Here is an 18,055-nt window from a genome sequence, read left to right as displayed (position 1 = left end):
AAACATTTTATTTCAAGTTGAGCTAGAGAGAAGCGTTTATACAACCCAGTGAAGACGGGAATGAAAGAATGAATCAATTTCTTTTTTTTTTCTTTCAAATATTTTATTTGTTTATTTGGCAGAGAGAGAGAGCACAAGCAGAGGGAGCAGCAGAGGGAAAGGGAGAAGCAGGTTCCCTAAGGAGCAGAGAGCCTGAGTGGGACTCCAACCCAAGACCCTGGGATCCTGACCTGAGCTGAAGGCGTATACTTAAGTGACTGAGCCACCCAGGTGCCCCCAAAATGAATCAATTTCTTTATCTTACACACAAATATTGATTAGATAGTAACCTGTTTCAGGAAACGGTATTTCTTTCAGTGAAATTTGGTCCTGTGAAAACTCATGTTTGAGAAGGAAGCTAGAAAGGATCTTGTAATAATCCCTGCCAAAAGCCATCAAATTGTTCCTCTTCATTACCGGTGTCACCTTCTTCCTAGCAATTTGACACTCTTGTTGGAGAAGGAGGAGGCCAGATGAGTGGTGGCCAGAAGCAAAGAGTAGCCATTGCCAGAGCCCTTGTCCGGAACCCCAAGATCCTGCTTTTGGACATGGCCACCTCGGCACTGGACAACGAGAGTGAAGCCATGGTGCAAGAGGCACTCAGTAAGGTTTGTTGGAAGTCTGAATTCATTTTTCAAAACCATGTGGAAATGTGCTGTAGGAAAGGCAGCTCGCTAAGAGAAGGCTTGGGGGTGGGGTGGTAGAGTGGGAAGAACAGAATGGAGATGGGGAGGGAAAGAGAAGGACTACATGGGTCAGTGTCTCCAGTCTATTTAGAAACTACTGACTGACGAGAATGTTCCTCACAGTTGAATAGAAGTCAGTATGGCCTACTTCCAAAAGCTACCAATGCAAATGTTAAATCTTATTAAATCTAACTTACGTGATTTCAAAAATTTCCATTTTGATTTGATTTTATTTTTTTTTAAATATTTTATTTATTTGACAGAGAGAAATCACAACTAGGCAGAGAGGCAGGCAGAGAGAGAGGAGGAAGCAGGCTCCCCGCGGAGCAGAGAGCCCGATGTGGGGCTCGATCCCAGGACCCTGAGATCATGACCTGAGCCGAAGGCAGAGGCTTTAACCCACTGAGCCACCCAGGCGCCCCTCCATTTTGATTTTAGCTGTTGATTGATAGCAGCAACTGGACTAACATGTGGGGTGTTCATGGCTTTGATAAAGTGTGGTGGCCTTTTCTAATATCTGCAGAGGACCTGTTTGAGGATTTTCCCAAGGACCCAGGATCTGATCACTTGTGGATTCTGAGACCATCCAAATGTCAATGTCCGCTCTGTCTTACTGTTTGGTTAACAGTGCACTGTACATTCCTGCAGATCCAGCAGGGACATACGATCATTTCAGTGGCTCATCGCCTGTCCACAGTCAGAGCTGCAGATGTCATTATTGGTTTTGAACATGGTACAGCAGTGGAAAGAGGCACCCATGAGGAGCTGTTGGAAAGGAAAGGAGTGTACTTCACTCTAGTGACTTTGCAGAGTCAAGGCGATCAGGCTGCTGATGTCGAAGGCACAAAGGGCAAGTGTCTTTTATTACACATGTACAGTCTCGAAAGCACTATGTTTGTTAGCTCTCATGGTTTCATGGATTTCTATATATTTTTATATACACTGTCTTATTTGTTCTCCCTAAAGCCCTCGAGGCATATTATACAGATGATAAGAGAAAGAACAAAAGCTCAGGAGGTTCAGTTACTTGATCAAGTCAGAGAGCTAAAACCCAGGTTTTGTGGGGAAGACGATCTCGATTCCATCCCCCTTGTTCCCCCCTCCCCACTTTGCAAATAGGAAAGCTTTCTTAGAGCACCCTGTGCACAGTAGGACCTCTATTCTTAATGATTGAGTAAACTAACCAATGACTAAATACTGGAATACCTATTTTCACTAAAGCAGATAGATACATCAGGCCCTAGTGCATCTTTTTTTTTTCAGTCTGAATTTTCAGATTTGATAACTTATCCCAGCCTACATCAACCGACCACTCCAAACATTCTCTACCACACCACATACCGATTTATGAACTCCACTGGGTACAACTATTGTGTATATTTAACACATGTGATTTCTTCTGAAAAGATTTTTTTTTATTTGTTGAATCTAAGTTCACCAAAGGGTGAATGAAGGGTTTCCCCTTCATTTTTTTTTTTAATCAGCCATGCTATCAGATATTTATTTGTTGGAGATAATACATGGCGTATCACACAGTTCCAATGATTTAATCCTGCTGAGTATTTTCTTAAGTCTGTTTGTTTGTTTATTTATTTATTTAAGTAATCTCTATGCCCAGTGTGGGGCTGGAACTCAAGACCCCATGCCTAAGAGTTGCATGCTCTCTTAACTGAGTCAGCCAGGCACCCCCTGCTGAGTATCTTGACTTTGTTGTTGTTGTTGTTAGAATGTGTTGGATAAGTGCTAAGTTTTTTTTTGCCACAATAAAGTTAATAGAATGTTTTAGCATCAGACATAGTAATGATAGACTAAGCAAGCATAGTAAGTTTTCTTTTGATATGGTTCTCCTTATTATATGCACTAAGGAATGGTTTATGTTGTGTTGAATAGGAGAAGATGAAACTGATGGGGCCTCACTTGACAGCAAACAGACCTTTTGCAGAGGGAGCTACCAAGCTAGTTTAAGGTAAGCTGAAGCCATGGACAAATTTTAAGCTTTTAAAATATTCTTAGGAGCCCTCTGAACCTATGGTCCTCAGGCAATATCTCAGGTACAACCAGGAGATCCTTGAGCGTAGCCCCAGGTTTCATGTAATATGAACATGCAAATGAACCCTTGAATGCTATAATGACATTTCTGTTTCCAGTTTAAGGGGAATTTTTGTTTAACTTTGGCTTCTTATTATGGGTAGGGTCATGACAGAGATGCTTTATAATTAGAATGTTGTTAATTGAGCTTAGAAAGGGTGTTTAAAAAATCTGTTGGGTCTTGGCCCCTCCATCTAACCATGGTATAAAGCACTGGTTTACATGGAGGTGAAGTTCACGGTCATAGGTCCATTCTTTCACCTGCTGAGCTGCAATTGAATTACAAATATTCCTGCTTCCAGAGCGACCCATCTGAATTCAAATCATTCCTTAACTAGATGAAATAAGAAATATATTTTTTAGCATTTGAAAACAATTGCCTTAGACCCCAACTATTTATTTTCTTGTGGCTGAATATAGAAGTATTGATTTTCAAACATATTTTTGGAGTATTTAGTCTTTCATCCTGACTTAAGAGTTTCAGTAAAATAGTTCTTTAATGTTAAATGTGTGCATATTAAGAAGGATTCTGCTCAAGAGTATCTGTCTCTCTTCATGAAAACATTACTTAGTATTTTTTCCCCAAGTTAGGAGGCTGTTTGTAAATAATGGGTGATGGCAGATTTCCTTACTCTTGCACTTACAATTTCTAGGATATTTAATTCAAGGCTGTACTCCGGGTAAAGGCTCACTTATAAGACTTGCCCTTTCAAGGTAGTATATTGCTTATTGAAAACTGGTTTAAAGAGGCTTAAAATAAAACATTTAGGTAACAACTCCAAGTAATTCAAACACAGATTTATTTTTAATTTTCAAAGAATAATGTATAGTGTTGTTCAATCACTATGGTGCACACCTGAAACTAATGTAACATTATGTATCAACTATACTAAAAAAAAAAATAAAAGAATAGTTCATGGAGCTTATGCCTAGGGTTTTTCTTTTCCTTTTTGAGAATAAGTTTATTCATAAAAATTTCAAGAAATGCTGGTTTTATCAAATTTATTGAATTTGGAAAACAATAAAGCAATAGCTTCAAGTTACTTTGGAAAGTAAAAACTAAAAAATTTGCCAAAATTATTAGGTGATTTTTATAGATATTAGGCATTATGTTTAACTATGCTTCTCTCATTGGAAGAAAGAAAATTATAAGGGTCATTAGAATCACAACCTGAAAATACTATCTTCTTAAACACAGGAAATGGCTAGGCACCTCTTTTGATCACTGGGCTAAAGGTTGCAAAGAGGAAGTGATCGATTTATTCATGGTCATGTCAGCAAGAAAATAAATATTTTCTTTTTTTTTTTAATTTATTCATTTGACAGACAGAGATCACATGTAGGCAGAGAGGCAGGCAGAGAGAGAGAGGAAGGGAAGCAAGCTCCCTGCTGAGCAGAGGCCCAAAGCGGGGCTCGATCCCAGAACCCCAAGATCATGAACTGATCTTAAGACAGAGGCTTTAACCCACTGAGCCATCCAGGCGCCCCGAAAATAAATATTTTCTTAACTTTTCAGATGAATAAAATTCTACTTGTTCTACATAGTTTACTTACAGTTTATTATTAGGACCAAATAACCATTTTTAATATAAATATTTCCTATATGGCTATTAATTCTCACACATTATACATTTTTGGTGACTAGGATGAGAAATCCAGAAATACAATCTACACCCAGAAAGTAGCTATTAACCTCCTGCAGAGAAAGATTTATAAGTTTGAGTAAGAAGGTCTGTTAAAAATATCTCATTGTGTACGCTGACAGATTTTTTTTCCTAAAAGAGGACTAAATTAAATGTTAATTTATATCTTATTTCCTTGGCTTTGGTCTTTCTGACAGCTCGGTCTCTCTTTAGTAATATATTTTAGGTTCAAGAACAATTTAATGGATAAGAGTAACTAATTTCCTGAATAATAATGATGAAAGAGAGAGAGAATGTGGGAGAGTTATTTAGTCCCCAAATCAGCTGTTTTTATTTGAAGAGAGAAGTGGTACACAGCTTTGAGAAGGGGACTGGCCCACGTGGTCAGTTTCTTTCCTTTTTTTTTTTAAGACATTATTTATTTATTTATTTATTTGACACAGAGAGAGAGAAAGAGAGAGAGCACAAGCAGGGAGAGTAGCATAGGGAGAGGGAGAAGCAGGTTCCCCACCGAGCAGGGAGCCCAATGTGGGGCTCCATCCCAGGACCCTGGGATCACAACCTGAGCTGAAGGCAGACACTTAACTGACTGAGCCACCCAGGCGTGTGATAGAATTCTAACTCTGGTCCTTATGGTGGACCAGAGGGAGCTGGCGGGTGGGCCCAGGGTTTCAGTGGGACAGCCTATGCTAGAGAGGTGGAAAGGTCTGCCAAATAGGGAAAGAGAGAGAGACTTAAGAAATATAAGAGTCAGGTAGTAGAAATCAGAAGGGACAAGGATGTGTTTTGCCATGCTCATAACTGGGAGGACGTCAGCCATGTTTCCTTTTCTACACACTCTACTATGGCTTCATGCTCTGAGCATCTCTCTAGGCCCATGACCTTATGTCTCGGCCCGACCCCGCACTCTGTCCAGTTGACACATGCCCATTCCTCGTGCATGCTGAAGACTTCTGGACCTGAGGGAACTAACTCAAAGAAGCAACTCTATCGCTGGAGAGTCTCAGGCCAGGCGGGAGGTAGTTGAGGTGTCCCAGACGGCAGTTTGATAGCAGGGAGGTGGGGTGAGGAGTGGGTTCAGGCCCAGTCATTATGAGAATAGGCAAGAGTGTGAATGTGCAAGAGCAAGGAAGAGGAAGGACTCAAGACACACACACCCGCTGAACCTGGGTGACTAAAAGGGTGGCGTGCCACTAGCAGGCTGTGGGAACGAAGCGGAGGAATGAAGGCATGTGTTGGTGCTGCGTCAGGGGCCGAGTTGAGCAGGTATAATAAGCAAGCGCCACCTGACCTGTTGGTCTTCGTCTAACTTCACTTGGATACAAATGAGGGAGAGGGATTTGTGGGTGGGTCCATCTAGCTCCTCTGCTCTGGCTCTCTGTTTACACCTTCTTACAGCAGATGAGGTGTTTTTTTTTTTTTAATTATTTTTTTTATTTGTTTATTTACAGCATAACAGTGTTCATTGTTTTGGTAACTTAACGACCTCCACTCATCTTCAGCTTGCCGCTCTCACTTTCTCCCTCTCCCTCTGCTGCTCCCCCTGCTTGTGCTCTCTCCGCATCCCCCAACTCTTGCCAAATAAACAATATCTTTAAAAAGAAGAAGAAGAAAATCTCAGGAGGCCCCATTTTCCTCCTACTAGCTCACTTGTAGCCAGGTGGCCTTACACAACAGTAAACATCAGGTGTAACTAGAGAGAGAAAGAGGTTTCCAAAACTACAACCTACAACCAAAAGGAAGGTAAAGGGGCTGGTCTGTTGCCATGGTAGCAATCAGCCGACCACGTGGATTCCGAATGGATTTGAATCTTGGACTTTTTGTGGGTAGACGGGTGGGGCAGCTTCCCTCTCCTTCTCTCCCTCCCTTCTTGAGCACACTCTGAATCAGAGTCTAGGTCGGGGTCAGATTTAAACAGCTACACTGCGGAAGAGTTCCGCGAAATCTAACTAGGAAGCCTGGTTGCAATGTGACCTGCAAACTTTTCTGTTTATTTGACACCTGTGACGTAAGTAAGTCCTGTTCCAACTTGCCCATAACCTACAGACTCTTTCATATTTCTGTTTATTTGCAGAGCTTCCATCCGAGAACGCTCCAAGTCTCAGCTTTCTTACTTGGTGCACGAACCTCCATTAGCTGTTGTAGATCACAAGTCTACTTACGAAGAAGACAGAAAGGTCAGGCACCAGTTGCTCTGGGGAGCGGAGGCAGTCTTTCCTGGGGACTACCGCATGACCTTTAAACCTGAGAATATGAGTTTTCAAGGCACAGATCCAGTAATTTCACTAAGTCAGATTAAATGGGAGAACCCATGAGGATGTGATGAAAACTCTAAATTCTCACAATGTATTAAAAGAAATGCAGAGTGATTAATTACTGTAAGGACACCTGGTAACTGAAACTGGACTATAACGGTTAATCGATAGTTTTTAGATGAACCATTGAAACAGACACAGACAAATTACATGTGTTTAGATTATTTGATCCTATATGCATAATTTTAAAAGTTTTTAAGAATACTTGAAAAACAATTTTTCTCAAATTTTAAATCTCCTTCTTAAATTATAACAACCTTGGCAGAAGTGCTTATTCCCCGAAGGTATTTGAGAACGTTAGCCCTTCCACAAGGTATCGCAATTTTTGAATAAACAGAGGCTAATTACGTTTTATGGACAGTTGTTTACCTCTCATAGTTTTACCATAGCTTTTTTAGGATACATCTAAAATTAACACTATTAATGTTAATATAGTTCAAAACAACACCAAAAATTGAAAGAAATAGAGGAATCAACAGACACAGCAATATTTCTCCCTAAGGATGCAGGTCCTCAAAGCTGTCTTGGGCATCTTACCTTCACAGCAGGTGCCCCTCATCCCCCTCCCAAAACCTTTCCTAATGTCTGCACTTCATTCTCCCACTATTCTTCATTTGAACCTCCTCATGACAGTTTTCTTATTGAGTCTCATTTAGGGTCTTATTCCTTTACTTAATTACAGCTTCTTAAAATTAGTGACTATATATTATTTGTGTTTGTATCCCCTTGGGCACTTAGGCCGATGCCCTATTAGGATATCAGGAGATTCTAAAACTAGGATGAAAAATTGAATTTCTACAGTTCAGTAAAGCTGAAACCACAAGATTTATGAAAGCAAGTAAGTCAGGGAATATTTCAATTACAAGCACATCCATTATGCATGATGTCATCTCAAACTGTCTTTAAAAAATTTAAAATGGAGAATCTGTTTTGGAAATAATTATAAACCTTTGTTCACAGTGACAAATGTGGAATAAAGTACAGTCTTCCTTATGATGTTATGACTATGACAGAAGGATTATCAAGGCTTTCTTGGTTCTAATCATTAGGAATGAATACATAGATGTCTCAATATCCAATAGAATTGGTTTAGTCAAATTTCATAGAGAAACACTTTTTCTCAGGAACAGCAGAGAGAGAAAACACATTTAGCAAACATGGTTGTTTACTGCCTCTTGCCATTAAGGACTCAACTCTTTTTCTAGATCTAGAGATAGATATTTCATTTATTTGCATGGTGCTGCCATTAACAACGACAAGACGCCTTATATAAGTAGTCTAGTAAAGCTCCATGGGACAAAGAAACAAACACTACATTGAGATTTCAAATGTAAGAGTACCAATCATATTTGAATCTTGCATTACGGTTTTTTTTTTCTAGTTTCTGTAACTATTTGACAACAAAAACAAGACAGAAAGGAAGGAAGGAGGGAAGGCAAGAAGGAAGGAGGGAAGGAGTGAGGGAGGGAGGGGAAGAATAGAAGGGAAAAAGAAAGGAAGGAAGAATGGAAGGAAGGGAGGAAGGAGAAGAAGAAAATCTGATTCTGCTCTTGCTGTTGAAACTGGCAGGTGGCCCAGCACAGCTACACAGACAGATTCTCAGAGATCTGGAGATCAGATTGCCACAGGGTTCTCATGATATGGAGGAAACTTAGAAAGGAACCATTTAAATAAGAGGAAACCTAAATCAAATATACAGACCAGTTTTAGAGAAGTAAAAATGCTCTATATAATAGTCTATGTCTCAGTGTTGTAAATTAGAATGGAATAATAAACTCAAGTGAATGTAAATCAATGTCATGTTTAAAAGATGTCACTTTATATTCTCTCTCCAGTGAAGAGAGAAGGAAGAAGGGGAAAAAAGGAAAGCCACTGTGATTTTGCTGAAGCTCTGAGAAAATAAGATCTTATGTTTATATTAATGTACTCATTTGTATGATGATATTAGAGTTTTTTAGATTTAAATTTTAGTTTTTAGATTTAAATTAAAACATTTTTTAAAAGATTTTATTTATTTATTTGGGGCAGAGAGGGGTAGAGAGAGAGGGAAAGAGAATCCTCAAGCAGAATCCATGTTGAATGCAAAGACCCATGCAGGGCTCGATCCCAGGACCCTGATATCATGACCTGAGCCAAAATCAAGAGTCGGACGTTTAACCAACAGAGCCAACCAGGTGCCCCCACCAATTTTTTAAAAAGAAACAGTGGAATAAATACCATTTAATTTATGGAATTTTTAATCCCAAGTAATACTTTAAAGTACTTTAAATATGTGGGATATTCTAATCCCAAGTAGATTTTAAAGCATTTTAAAAGTTAACTGAATTCCAGAAAGCCCAATACTGGCAAAATCCTTTCTTTTTCTCATTTTATGGAGGAGTTCTAACCTTATCTGTTGACTGGGAAGTGTTCTATCTTCTGTTGCAATGCAAAAAGTTTACCTACATAAAGGAATTATCTCCACCTTGTGGTCTCTTAGAGTTTTGACTCTGGGCATTTAGAATAGATGGTTGCATGGAAGCTTGTATTTCCAGACACTCAGTGGGGTTACGTGAGACCAAGGTCTCCTAGTTAACTGGTAACAGAGCTAAGACTGCAGCCTGTTTCTTCCCACTCTCCAAGCTGTGCTTTGGGCTCCTATAACTGGATTTAGATCTTAGCTATGATGCTGATAAAATTAAATGGAGGATTAGGGGGAACCTACAGACCAAAGGTGCCAGTCTTTGATATCAAGGCATGTCTCTCAGGGAAACTAATGAAGTAGAATCTATGGGAGTTCAAGCCAAGGTCACACATTTGAAACCCATCACAGCCAACTTAGAAGATAGGGTTTAAGCATTCCGTAAGAGGACAGAGACGGGCCACTCAACAAATGACTTTCAGTATGTGTCCATTGGGAGAACCTCTGCTCCTTTGTCATAGTCACCATTTCTTATCATCAAATCTTAAAGTCATTATTAAGGCAGGAGGTCCAGATGGATTGGCACACAGAAACCGGCATAACAATGTATAGAAAGTAGGACCTAGGATTTAAGTAGGAAGTTATATTTTCACCTGACCTGTAAGAGGAGATGGAAGGAAGGAATATCCATCACTGAACCATGTGCATAGTAGGAGAGCTCAGTCTTTTTTTAAAAATAAATGTCTCATTGCATGTATGCACCACGGGCATAAAAGTTTCATTCATTCTTTCATCCAATAAATATTGATCGTACATCTGCTGTGTGCCAAGGATTGTGTTAAGGATGCAAAGATGAACAAGAGCCACCATCCCTCTCCCTGCACTGGAGGTGCTAGCAGGATACTTCTTTACATGCAATAAACACATATGCATGGTGCAACTTGCCCTTGCTACAATAAAGGAGCCCTATCAACTTTTATAATTTCATCTCTCTCTGTGAGTTACTGCTTTGCCATAGATGCAGGGCAGATGAATAAATCATCTTTAGCTTTTTTAGAAGACTAAATTTGTCTTTAGCTTTGCAAAAATAAAAGGAAAAAATCTATACACAATGACTTTATATTTTGTGTTCTTCTATTCTTCCACTATTTTTTTTTTAATTCTCTTACTTTTTTTTTTTTTAGCTTTATCATATAAGTCAATCAGAAGTCAGTTACCCAGGGGCACGTTTTCTAGTTTTTGCATCATTCAGGCTTGATGGTGCATCTCTTTGGGGGTGGGTCAGGGGACAGTTTCCCATAAAGTCCAATATCTAGTGAAGGAGGAGAAAAGATAATTATTCAAATCAATTAAATTTTGTCTCCTGTTAGTTTATCTTGGAATGATAACTACTGGAAAAAAATCACTTTGTATTATTTTTACATGTCTCAGCTATTATTGCTTAGGGTTACAGATACCTTCAAGAATCAGAAAGCCAGGGAAATTTCTGTCATGTTGGGCTGTGAGTGGGCTGTCTCATAGGGCCCTGGTTCCGGAAAATGTCGGAATTTGATGTGCCTGGATGTACAACACAGCTGATACTTCCCAAGTCTATAATCATGGAATCCTGGGCATTCTGCTCCAGAAGGAGTCTTAGAGATTACATACTGCCGGGAATCTCGCAGACTGGGCTTTATTGTTAGAATTACCCAAGGAGTATTTTTAAAACACAGATTCATACTCAGGCTTACTAAATTTGAATTTCTGGTGATGGGGACCCAGGATTCTGTATTTTTTTAAAGATTTTATTTATTTATTTGACAGACAGAGATCACAAGTAGGCAGAGAGGCAGGCAGAGAGAGAGGAGGAAGCAGGCTCCCTGCTGGGCAGAGAGCCTGATGTGGGGCTCGATTCCAGGACCCTGGGATCATGACCTGAGCCGAAGGCAGAGGCTTTAACCCACTGAGCCACCCAGGCGCCCCCAGGATTCTGTATTTTTAATCATTGATCCACTGTAAGTCCAGCAAGCATCCTCGTCTGTACACTAACCACCATCTAGAATGGTAAAGGGTCTACATTTTGCTCAATTGCAAGCTTCCAAGTTAGCCTGACACAATTTCATGGGTGCTGGCAGAATATGCAAGGGTCCTGAACCAGAGACAAAAAACTTTATTACTCACAGCAAGAATAGTATCCAGAGTTTATCATTTGCACTGGTTCCCCAGCCCAAACCCCAGATTTAAAGAGGGCCAGTTGATAACCAGCAAACTAAGGGGAGGTGCTACGGGGGGGAATCCTGAGCTGGAGGAGCTTGATTGTTTTATAATGCACAGTAAACACATCTGCTCTTTTCTTGGGTTGGAGATATCATCTGTCCTCCAAGGCTATTTGCCATGAAACTGTCCTTGAAAAAATAGTCTGGATAGAGGTAGTCAGCGCATCTGCATAAGATGTGAAGAAACACAAGATAGAGAGTTGTCTTCCCCAAACAACTTAATCCAACTCTCTCATTTTGAGGATGAGGTAACTGAGCCCCAGAGAGCTAAATATATTCCATAGGTGGCTATACCCGGCTCATCCAAGAACCTTGTTCTTTCTATACTTGTTCTACTCATGCTTTTCTAGTCCCTCTTCTTCCTCCCTGGAATTGATTTGTAGAGTTAATAGATTGTCAGAGATGAAATTATTGAACAGAAGGGTTTGCTGCATGAATGTATAGTGACAAGTGCAAATGTTGAGAGCAGGCCAAAAGAGAATTTGCAATGGAGGCAGTAAGAAATCCATCACCTGCCAAGCTGTCTTCCACCCTAGTTGGCATGCAGTGATAATGACATAACATGACAGAAGGTTTTATTTAAACTAAATTGGTAATGTGGTCTTTGACTTTGGAAGCAAAAGGAGAGTATTTGAATTTCCTTACTGTTGCCTGTTCCTGACATTCAACTACCCAAAGGGTAAATTATCATGTATTAATGAAACAGAACACTAATTAATAGTTTTATAGTCAATTTATTGTATTTTTGTATATTTTAATAGAAAGAGTAAAAAAAAATCAATGCAAATCTATACAAGCCACCTAAAATCCTTTCTTAAGTGAAGTCAGTAATAAATTTAACAAATGATTGATTAATCCTACAAATCATGCACTGAGTAATATCTATAGTGAGGAAAAATGATAGTAAAAATGATGGGATTCTGAGTATAATATTTACTTTCAAGAGGACAAAAATTTGTTAGCTCTGACAGTTCAATGACAACAACTAAAGAGATCAGAATAGGGAAATATTAAAACAGTTTTCACACCTTGCAAAGAATATGTAGAATTTAGAAATCCTGAATGGATTACCATTTTCTTTCTTTTTTTTTTTTTTGGATTACCATTTACTTCTGGGCACTAATTAAGGGAAATCTTATAGAAAGCATGTAAATGGTAACTGTTGACACCATTTAATACATTTTAATAATTACTCTGCCTTGTTTCAGATACACTGCCCTGCCCTAGCGCTTTAGTCAGTTACTAGATTGGAAAACTTTACCATTTATGAAGGATTCACCTTGAAATTTTTATGAGTCCTCAATTATGTAAACAGCACCACCATAGACCTCCAAATTTTATAAATCGGAGGGGTTACTTTTTTCAAAGATCCAACATATTTATTACTCCTCTGGAGGTAATAAATACATAATTATGAAATGAAATAAATAATAGATAAATAAATACCTAATTGTGAAGTAGATAAATAAATATCTAATTGCAAAATGAAAACCACAATTTCGCCTTCAGTTGAGTACCCACCCAGCACATCCCTTCCAAGTCACAGCGTGGTCTCAAGCAATTCAAAACCATTTCTTACAAAACAATGAATCACAGCGTCTCATAGAACATAGAGATCACTCATAACCAATCAAACCATGACTTTTAAATCTGTGAATACCAGAGGGTCTGCCGTATAAGAAAAGAACATATGCAAAAATATCTGCATGTACCTTGAGTGACTACCCTTTTTTCCCCTCAAGGACAAGGACATTCCTGTGGAAGAAGAAATTGAACCTGCCCCGGTTAGGAGGATTCTAAAATTCAATGCTCCAGAGTGGCCCTACATGCTGGTAGGGGCCGCGGGGGCTGCTGTCAATGGGTCGGTCACACCACTCTATGCCTTTTTATTCAGCCAGATTCTTGGGGTAAGTGAACAGATGGATTAGCTTTAGTCTTCTGATATTTTTTTGTTTTTCCATCAGTGGATATTGTCATTTTTGATAGTTTGGCTCAGTATTTTAATGGATTTAGCTTTCTTTTCCTCATCTCTAAAGGATTCAAAGTGCCCCGAGTCTCCATACACAGAAGATAAGAAGACGAAGCTAGGCACTCTCATTTGGGCTGGCAGGATACTCATCCAGTCATCGTGTCTGTAAAAAGCTGCACCATGGCTGAGAATATAGTGTTAGGAGAGGGCAATTTCCCTAGATGCAAACAAAATCAGAATGCAAAGCAGGTTCGTTGAATAATACAGAAGGATTTTAGGGTCGTTTTGATCTTGCTGAAACAGCTGAGGTGCAAAGTTGGCTTATAAAAGCAGGTGTGAGTGCACGTTGCAGAATTGTCTGCTCTGCTGATTGCACCATTGAAATGGCAGGTGGGGGAGGAAACAGGAAAAGGAAGAGAGAAGTAAAACAAGGCATGGATAAAGAATAAGCTTATTTCAATTGTTCACTTCCTAGGCATTTTGATAGCCTCCATCTGACTTCATTGCTACGATAAAAAATAATAACTATGAGCATATATTCACACTATCTAAGCACTTTCTATATACTAGGTCACTAAATTTTCCTAGTAACCACCTCAGGTAGACATTCTTATTGTTCCTGTTTTACAAAAAAGTGAACCAAGGTATACAGACCTTCGGATAGCAAATAATGGATCTGGGATTCAAATCCAACATGACTGGAGAGTCAGGTTCTAATAAAACTCTCATTGTAAAATTAGTTATTGAAATGCTGCCAAGTTTTGTAGTTGAAATTTACCCACATACACAGATCCCATAAGATTAACAAGGAGAAAAACTTAGAATCTAGGTAACTTTGTTAATTTGTTCATAGTGATTAGGTGGTAGGGCCAGGACTTAGAACTGGGCTTTTCTGAAGCCAAGGCTGAAGAATTTGCCGGCACGCTGGACTGTCAGAGCTTACCAAGAGTCCTCAGCGTTAGTTTCCCTTCTACTTCTCTTTCTTTGGTGGCCTCTCTGGAAGAAGTCCTGACCTGAAAAATGTCCCCATGGGCACGAATCAGAAAGAAAGACTTGGATAGTCTACTAACAAAATCAAGTCAATTGTGTCAGGAGGGCCCCTGCCGCTGCTTTAATTTCCATACTGCCCCCTTGTGGTAAGTGAGGAAATCATGGTAATTTCGGAGAGCTAGGAAATTGGGAACTGGACCCTTCAACCCAGGTAAATTGAACTTCTGGTTGTGTGAAAGCCTTTATGATGACAATCTTTTAAATAATTAAATTACATTCCTTAATTTCTGGTAAGTACAATATCCTAAATATAATGGAAATGTTCTTTTATTTACTCAACAGATGGTTGTTGGTTGTTTCCCATGGACACTGTGCTAGGGACTTGGGATTGCATTCAATCATGCTAGCTCTAATGGAGTTTCTAGTCTATGAGGAAGACAGACATTAAACAGAAATCTACCCATAATTCAGCAAATATTTATGAATTACTTATTTGTCAGACAGACATCGTTGCTGGGATTGAGGATAGAGGGAGGGACAAGAAAACCAAAGCCCCTCCTTGCTCTCATTATGCTGACATTCTAGTAGGGAAAGGTTCTGGAAGTGCATCTCACTGAGCAGTGATGAGATGTAGAAAGGGTGGTGGATAGGGTTGAATTCTCTAAAGACCCAACTATGTTCTAGATGTTGCTTTTAAAAATAAATCTGGGGGGTGCCTGGGTGGCACAGGGGGGTGAGCCTCTGCCTTCGGCTCGGGTCATGATCTCAGGGTCCTGGGATCAAACCCCGCATCGGGCTCTCTGCTCAGCTGCTTCCCCCCCTCTCTCTCTGCCTGCCTCTCTGCCTACTTACGATCTCTCTGTCTGTCAAATAAATAAATAAAATCTTAAAAAATAAAAAAATAAATCTGGGATACTATCTTCTTTCCTGATCATCACTTTCTTAGAAAAACAGAGCAAAGAATACATTTACTCAGCCTTAGGCAAACTCTTATGTGAGCTATTGTGGAAAGAGTGCTGGATTCCCAGCCAGGAGATCCTTTCTTCTGAAACTAGGTCTTCTAGATGCTTATCAAGCACCATATGCCCTGGGGTCGCACCATGCCATTTCTTTGGGCCCTGACTTCCTCAACGGTAAAAGGAAGGATTGACAAAAATGGTTTCTAAGCTACCTTCCAGCCCTATTATTAGTCTACGAAGTGGCCAAGTTAGAAAAAAATTTGATTTTTCAAAATTTTAACCCCTGCTCTTCTAGAGCATCCCCCGTGTTGTTGGTAGTGAGAATAGTCTCTGTGATTCTTCGGGTCACAACCAGAAATCCTAGGAAAAACTCAACTTAAGCCATTAGGTTAAGGGCTGCAGTACCAGAGTAACAGGATCTAGTTGGCAAAATCCAAAGTCAGCTCACGGTTAATGTTCTCACAGGGTTATATTTGCTAAGCGAATGATGCTAAACGAAGTACTATTTTCCCTCTCTGATAAAGAAGATCATTTCTGTTTGTCTCTTAGCATAATTACCCCATATTCATCAGCAGATTCATGATACTTTCAACTCACAGGGTATAATCATGAGTCAGATAATAGTCTGTTTGTAATTACGCTATTTTCATCCTGACATACCTAAAGGGCACAATATTCACATTTGGTGTATTGAGACCACAGTTTGGAATGTAGACCCAGCGAATGAGGAGCCTGGTTGTTAATCGAGCGAGGCATCGATGCACACATAAGACATAATTTATCTGATTCACTTTTCATGGGTCTAGTTGACTTGGAAAGTGTACAAGTGTTCTGAGCACAGCAATGTCGATGTAGCCTGCTGGGAGAAAACTTGAACTTTGGAGCCAGCCAGCCCTGGATCTCTGCTCTGTATTCTCTGTGAGCATGTGAACAAGTGGCTTTTCCTTGATGAGTCTTAGTTTCCTCATCTGGAATGAGGGGCAAGAAAATCTACCTTACTGGGTTGTTTTAAGAAGCCTAACTTAAGGAAATCTTCATTTAAGTTAAAGTTGGCTAAGTAACATATTGGCATCTGGTAAATATCACGAGTGTAGTGAATGTTTCTTTTCTCCTTAAACAAACTTACCATTACAAAAATGGCAAATGTATCATAGGGGAATCTATGGATAGGTGGCCTTTTGGGTTGCGTTTCAACAAGAATATACAAAGGACTCACAGGGTAGAATTTTGTGAAAAAGGTTATAGAAAGACAGATGCCCAGTCTTGAACTGGACAGTCGTGTGGATCTAATATTATCCAAATACTTGTTTGATACTGAGAAGATGAGTAATGTCAGGAGCCAAGAGAGCCTGCCAGGAAGAAAACCACTGGAATCAGAAAAATAGACATTTCCTTATCTAATAACCACTAGCTAAATGAACTTGGATAGAAGGTTTGATATTTTGGGCTCTAGTTTTCCTTCTATAAAATACGAGTTAAGCTGACTAATCTGCACTTCTATGGACCTATAGTCCATGATTATAATAGGTGACATGAGGGAGCAATGGGAATTGTGGAATCACAGTTTGGGGTTTGGGGGATTTGTATACTTATTTTTTTTAAGATTTTATTTATTTATTTGACAGAGATCACAAGTAGGCAGAGAGGCAGGCAGAGAGAGAGAGAGGAGAGGAAGCAGGCTCCCCGCTGAGCAGAGAGCCCAATGCAGGGCTTGATCTCAGGACCCTGGGATCATGACCTGAGCTGAAGGCAGAGGCTTTAACCCACTGAGCCACCCAGGCGCCCCTGTATAGTGACTTTTAAAACCAAACAAAACAGGTCTTTAAATCCCTAAATTAGTAAACTCTTCTGTGCTGGGAAGAATGACCATGAAATCTTCTGATCCCACTTCCACCAGTATTAAGAACCATGAAGACCCTAGAAACAGTAAATCTTTAATCTAGAACCCCTCCCTCCACTTTGGAATTTGTGATGAGTTGAATGGGATACTTTGCTTTACAAAAAAGGATTTGTTCATGGAGTGGTATACATTGTTTTCAAGAGATTTATCTGGTATGTGGCAGGCACTCAATACGTATTTATTGAATAAATGGATTCTTTTGAGCAACTGCTTGTTAGGATTGTTCTGGTTACTTTAATTAACTTAGAACAATAAATAAGGCTGTCTAGTGCATACTTTTTCTGAACTCAGAGTTCCCCCTCACTTAGCTCACGTTAGGAAGTTTTGTTGTACCTGAAATCCATTTCCCTATAGAGCAATGTCATTAGAACATGCAGCTGTTCTCCCCTTGTCTTATTGCAACAGTTGAGTCCCCATCATTTGCTTGAGCATACGTCTGCAAGTTCAGAGTATGCTCATAAAGTATAGTCTGCTCCTAATTAAACACTCAAAACACTCCATTCACAACTTCCAGAGTGTTTTGGGGGGTGGGGTGGGAGGATGTTTTCAACTCTCCTGATTTACAAAGAACAACCTCAGATGGATAGAAAACTAGTTCCAGTTAATGCCTTGATAGCTAGTTACTTTCATGATGCTATGATTCACATATATATATATTGGTATACATACATATATATGTCTATATATATATACATACATATAGGTATGGTACCCGAATGGGAAAATCATCTTATCGCCTCTACTATTTGAGAAGGACAGAAATCATGATAACACTCTTTGTTCCAGATAACATTCTAATCTTCCCTCCTT

The 18,055-nt window shown here is 39.6% G+C and overlaps 1 protein-coding gene across 3 annotated transcripts in view; it reads left to right on the top strand.

The window, feature by feature from the left end:
* Nucleotides 1-18,055, top strand: part of ABCB11 (ATP binding cassette subfamily B member 11) — a 97,646-nt gene that overhangs the window by 59,264 nt on the left and 20,327 nt on the right. For all 3 annotated transcript variants that reach the window (XM_046019401.1, XM_046019400.1, XM_046019402.1), the window contains 5 exons: nt 477-647; nt 1,374-1,575; nt 2,616-2,691; nt 6,531-6,633; nt 13,170-13,334. In XM_046019401.1, coding sequence (XP_045875357.1) covers nt 477-647; nt 1,374-1,575; nt 2,616-2,691; nt 6,531-6,633; nt 13,170-13,334 — 717 coding nt within the window. The remainder of the gene's footprint in view (nt 1-476; nt 648-1,373; nt 1,576-2,615; nt 2,692-6,530; nt 6,634-13,169; nt 13,335-18,055) is intronic.

Source organism: Meles meles, chromosome 9, assembly GCF_922984935.1.
Source record: "Meles meles chromosome 9, mMelMel3.1 paternal haplotype, whole genome shotgun sequence".
NCBI classification, from domain to species: domain Eukaryota; kingdom Metazoa; phylum Chordata; class Mammalia; order Carnivora; family Mustelidae; genus Meles; species Meles meles.
This window is presented reverse-complemented; position numbering and strand designations above follow the sequence as displayed.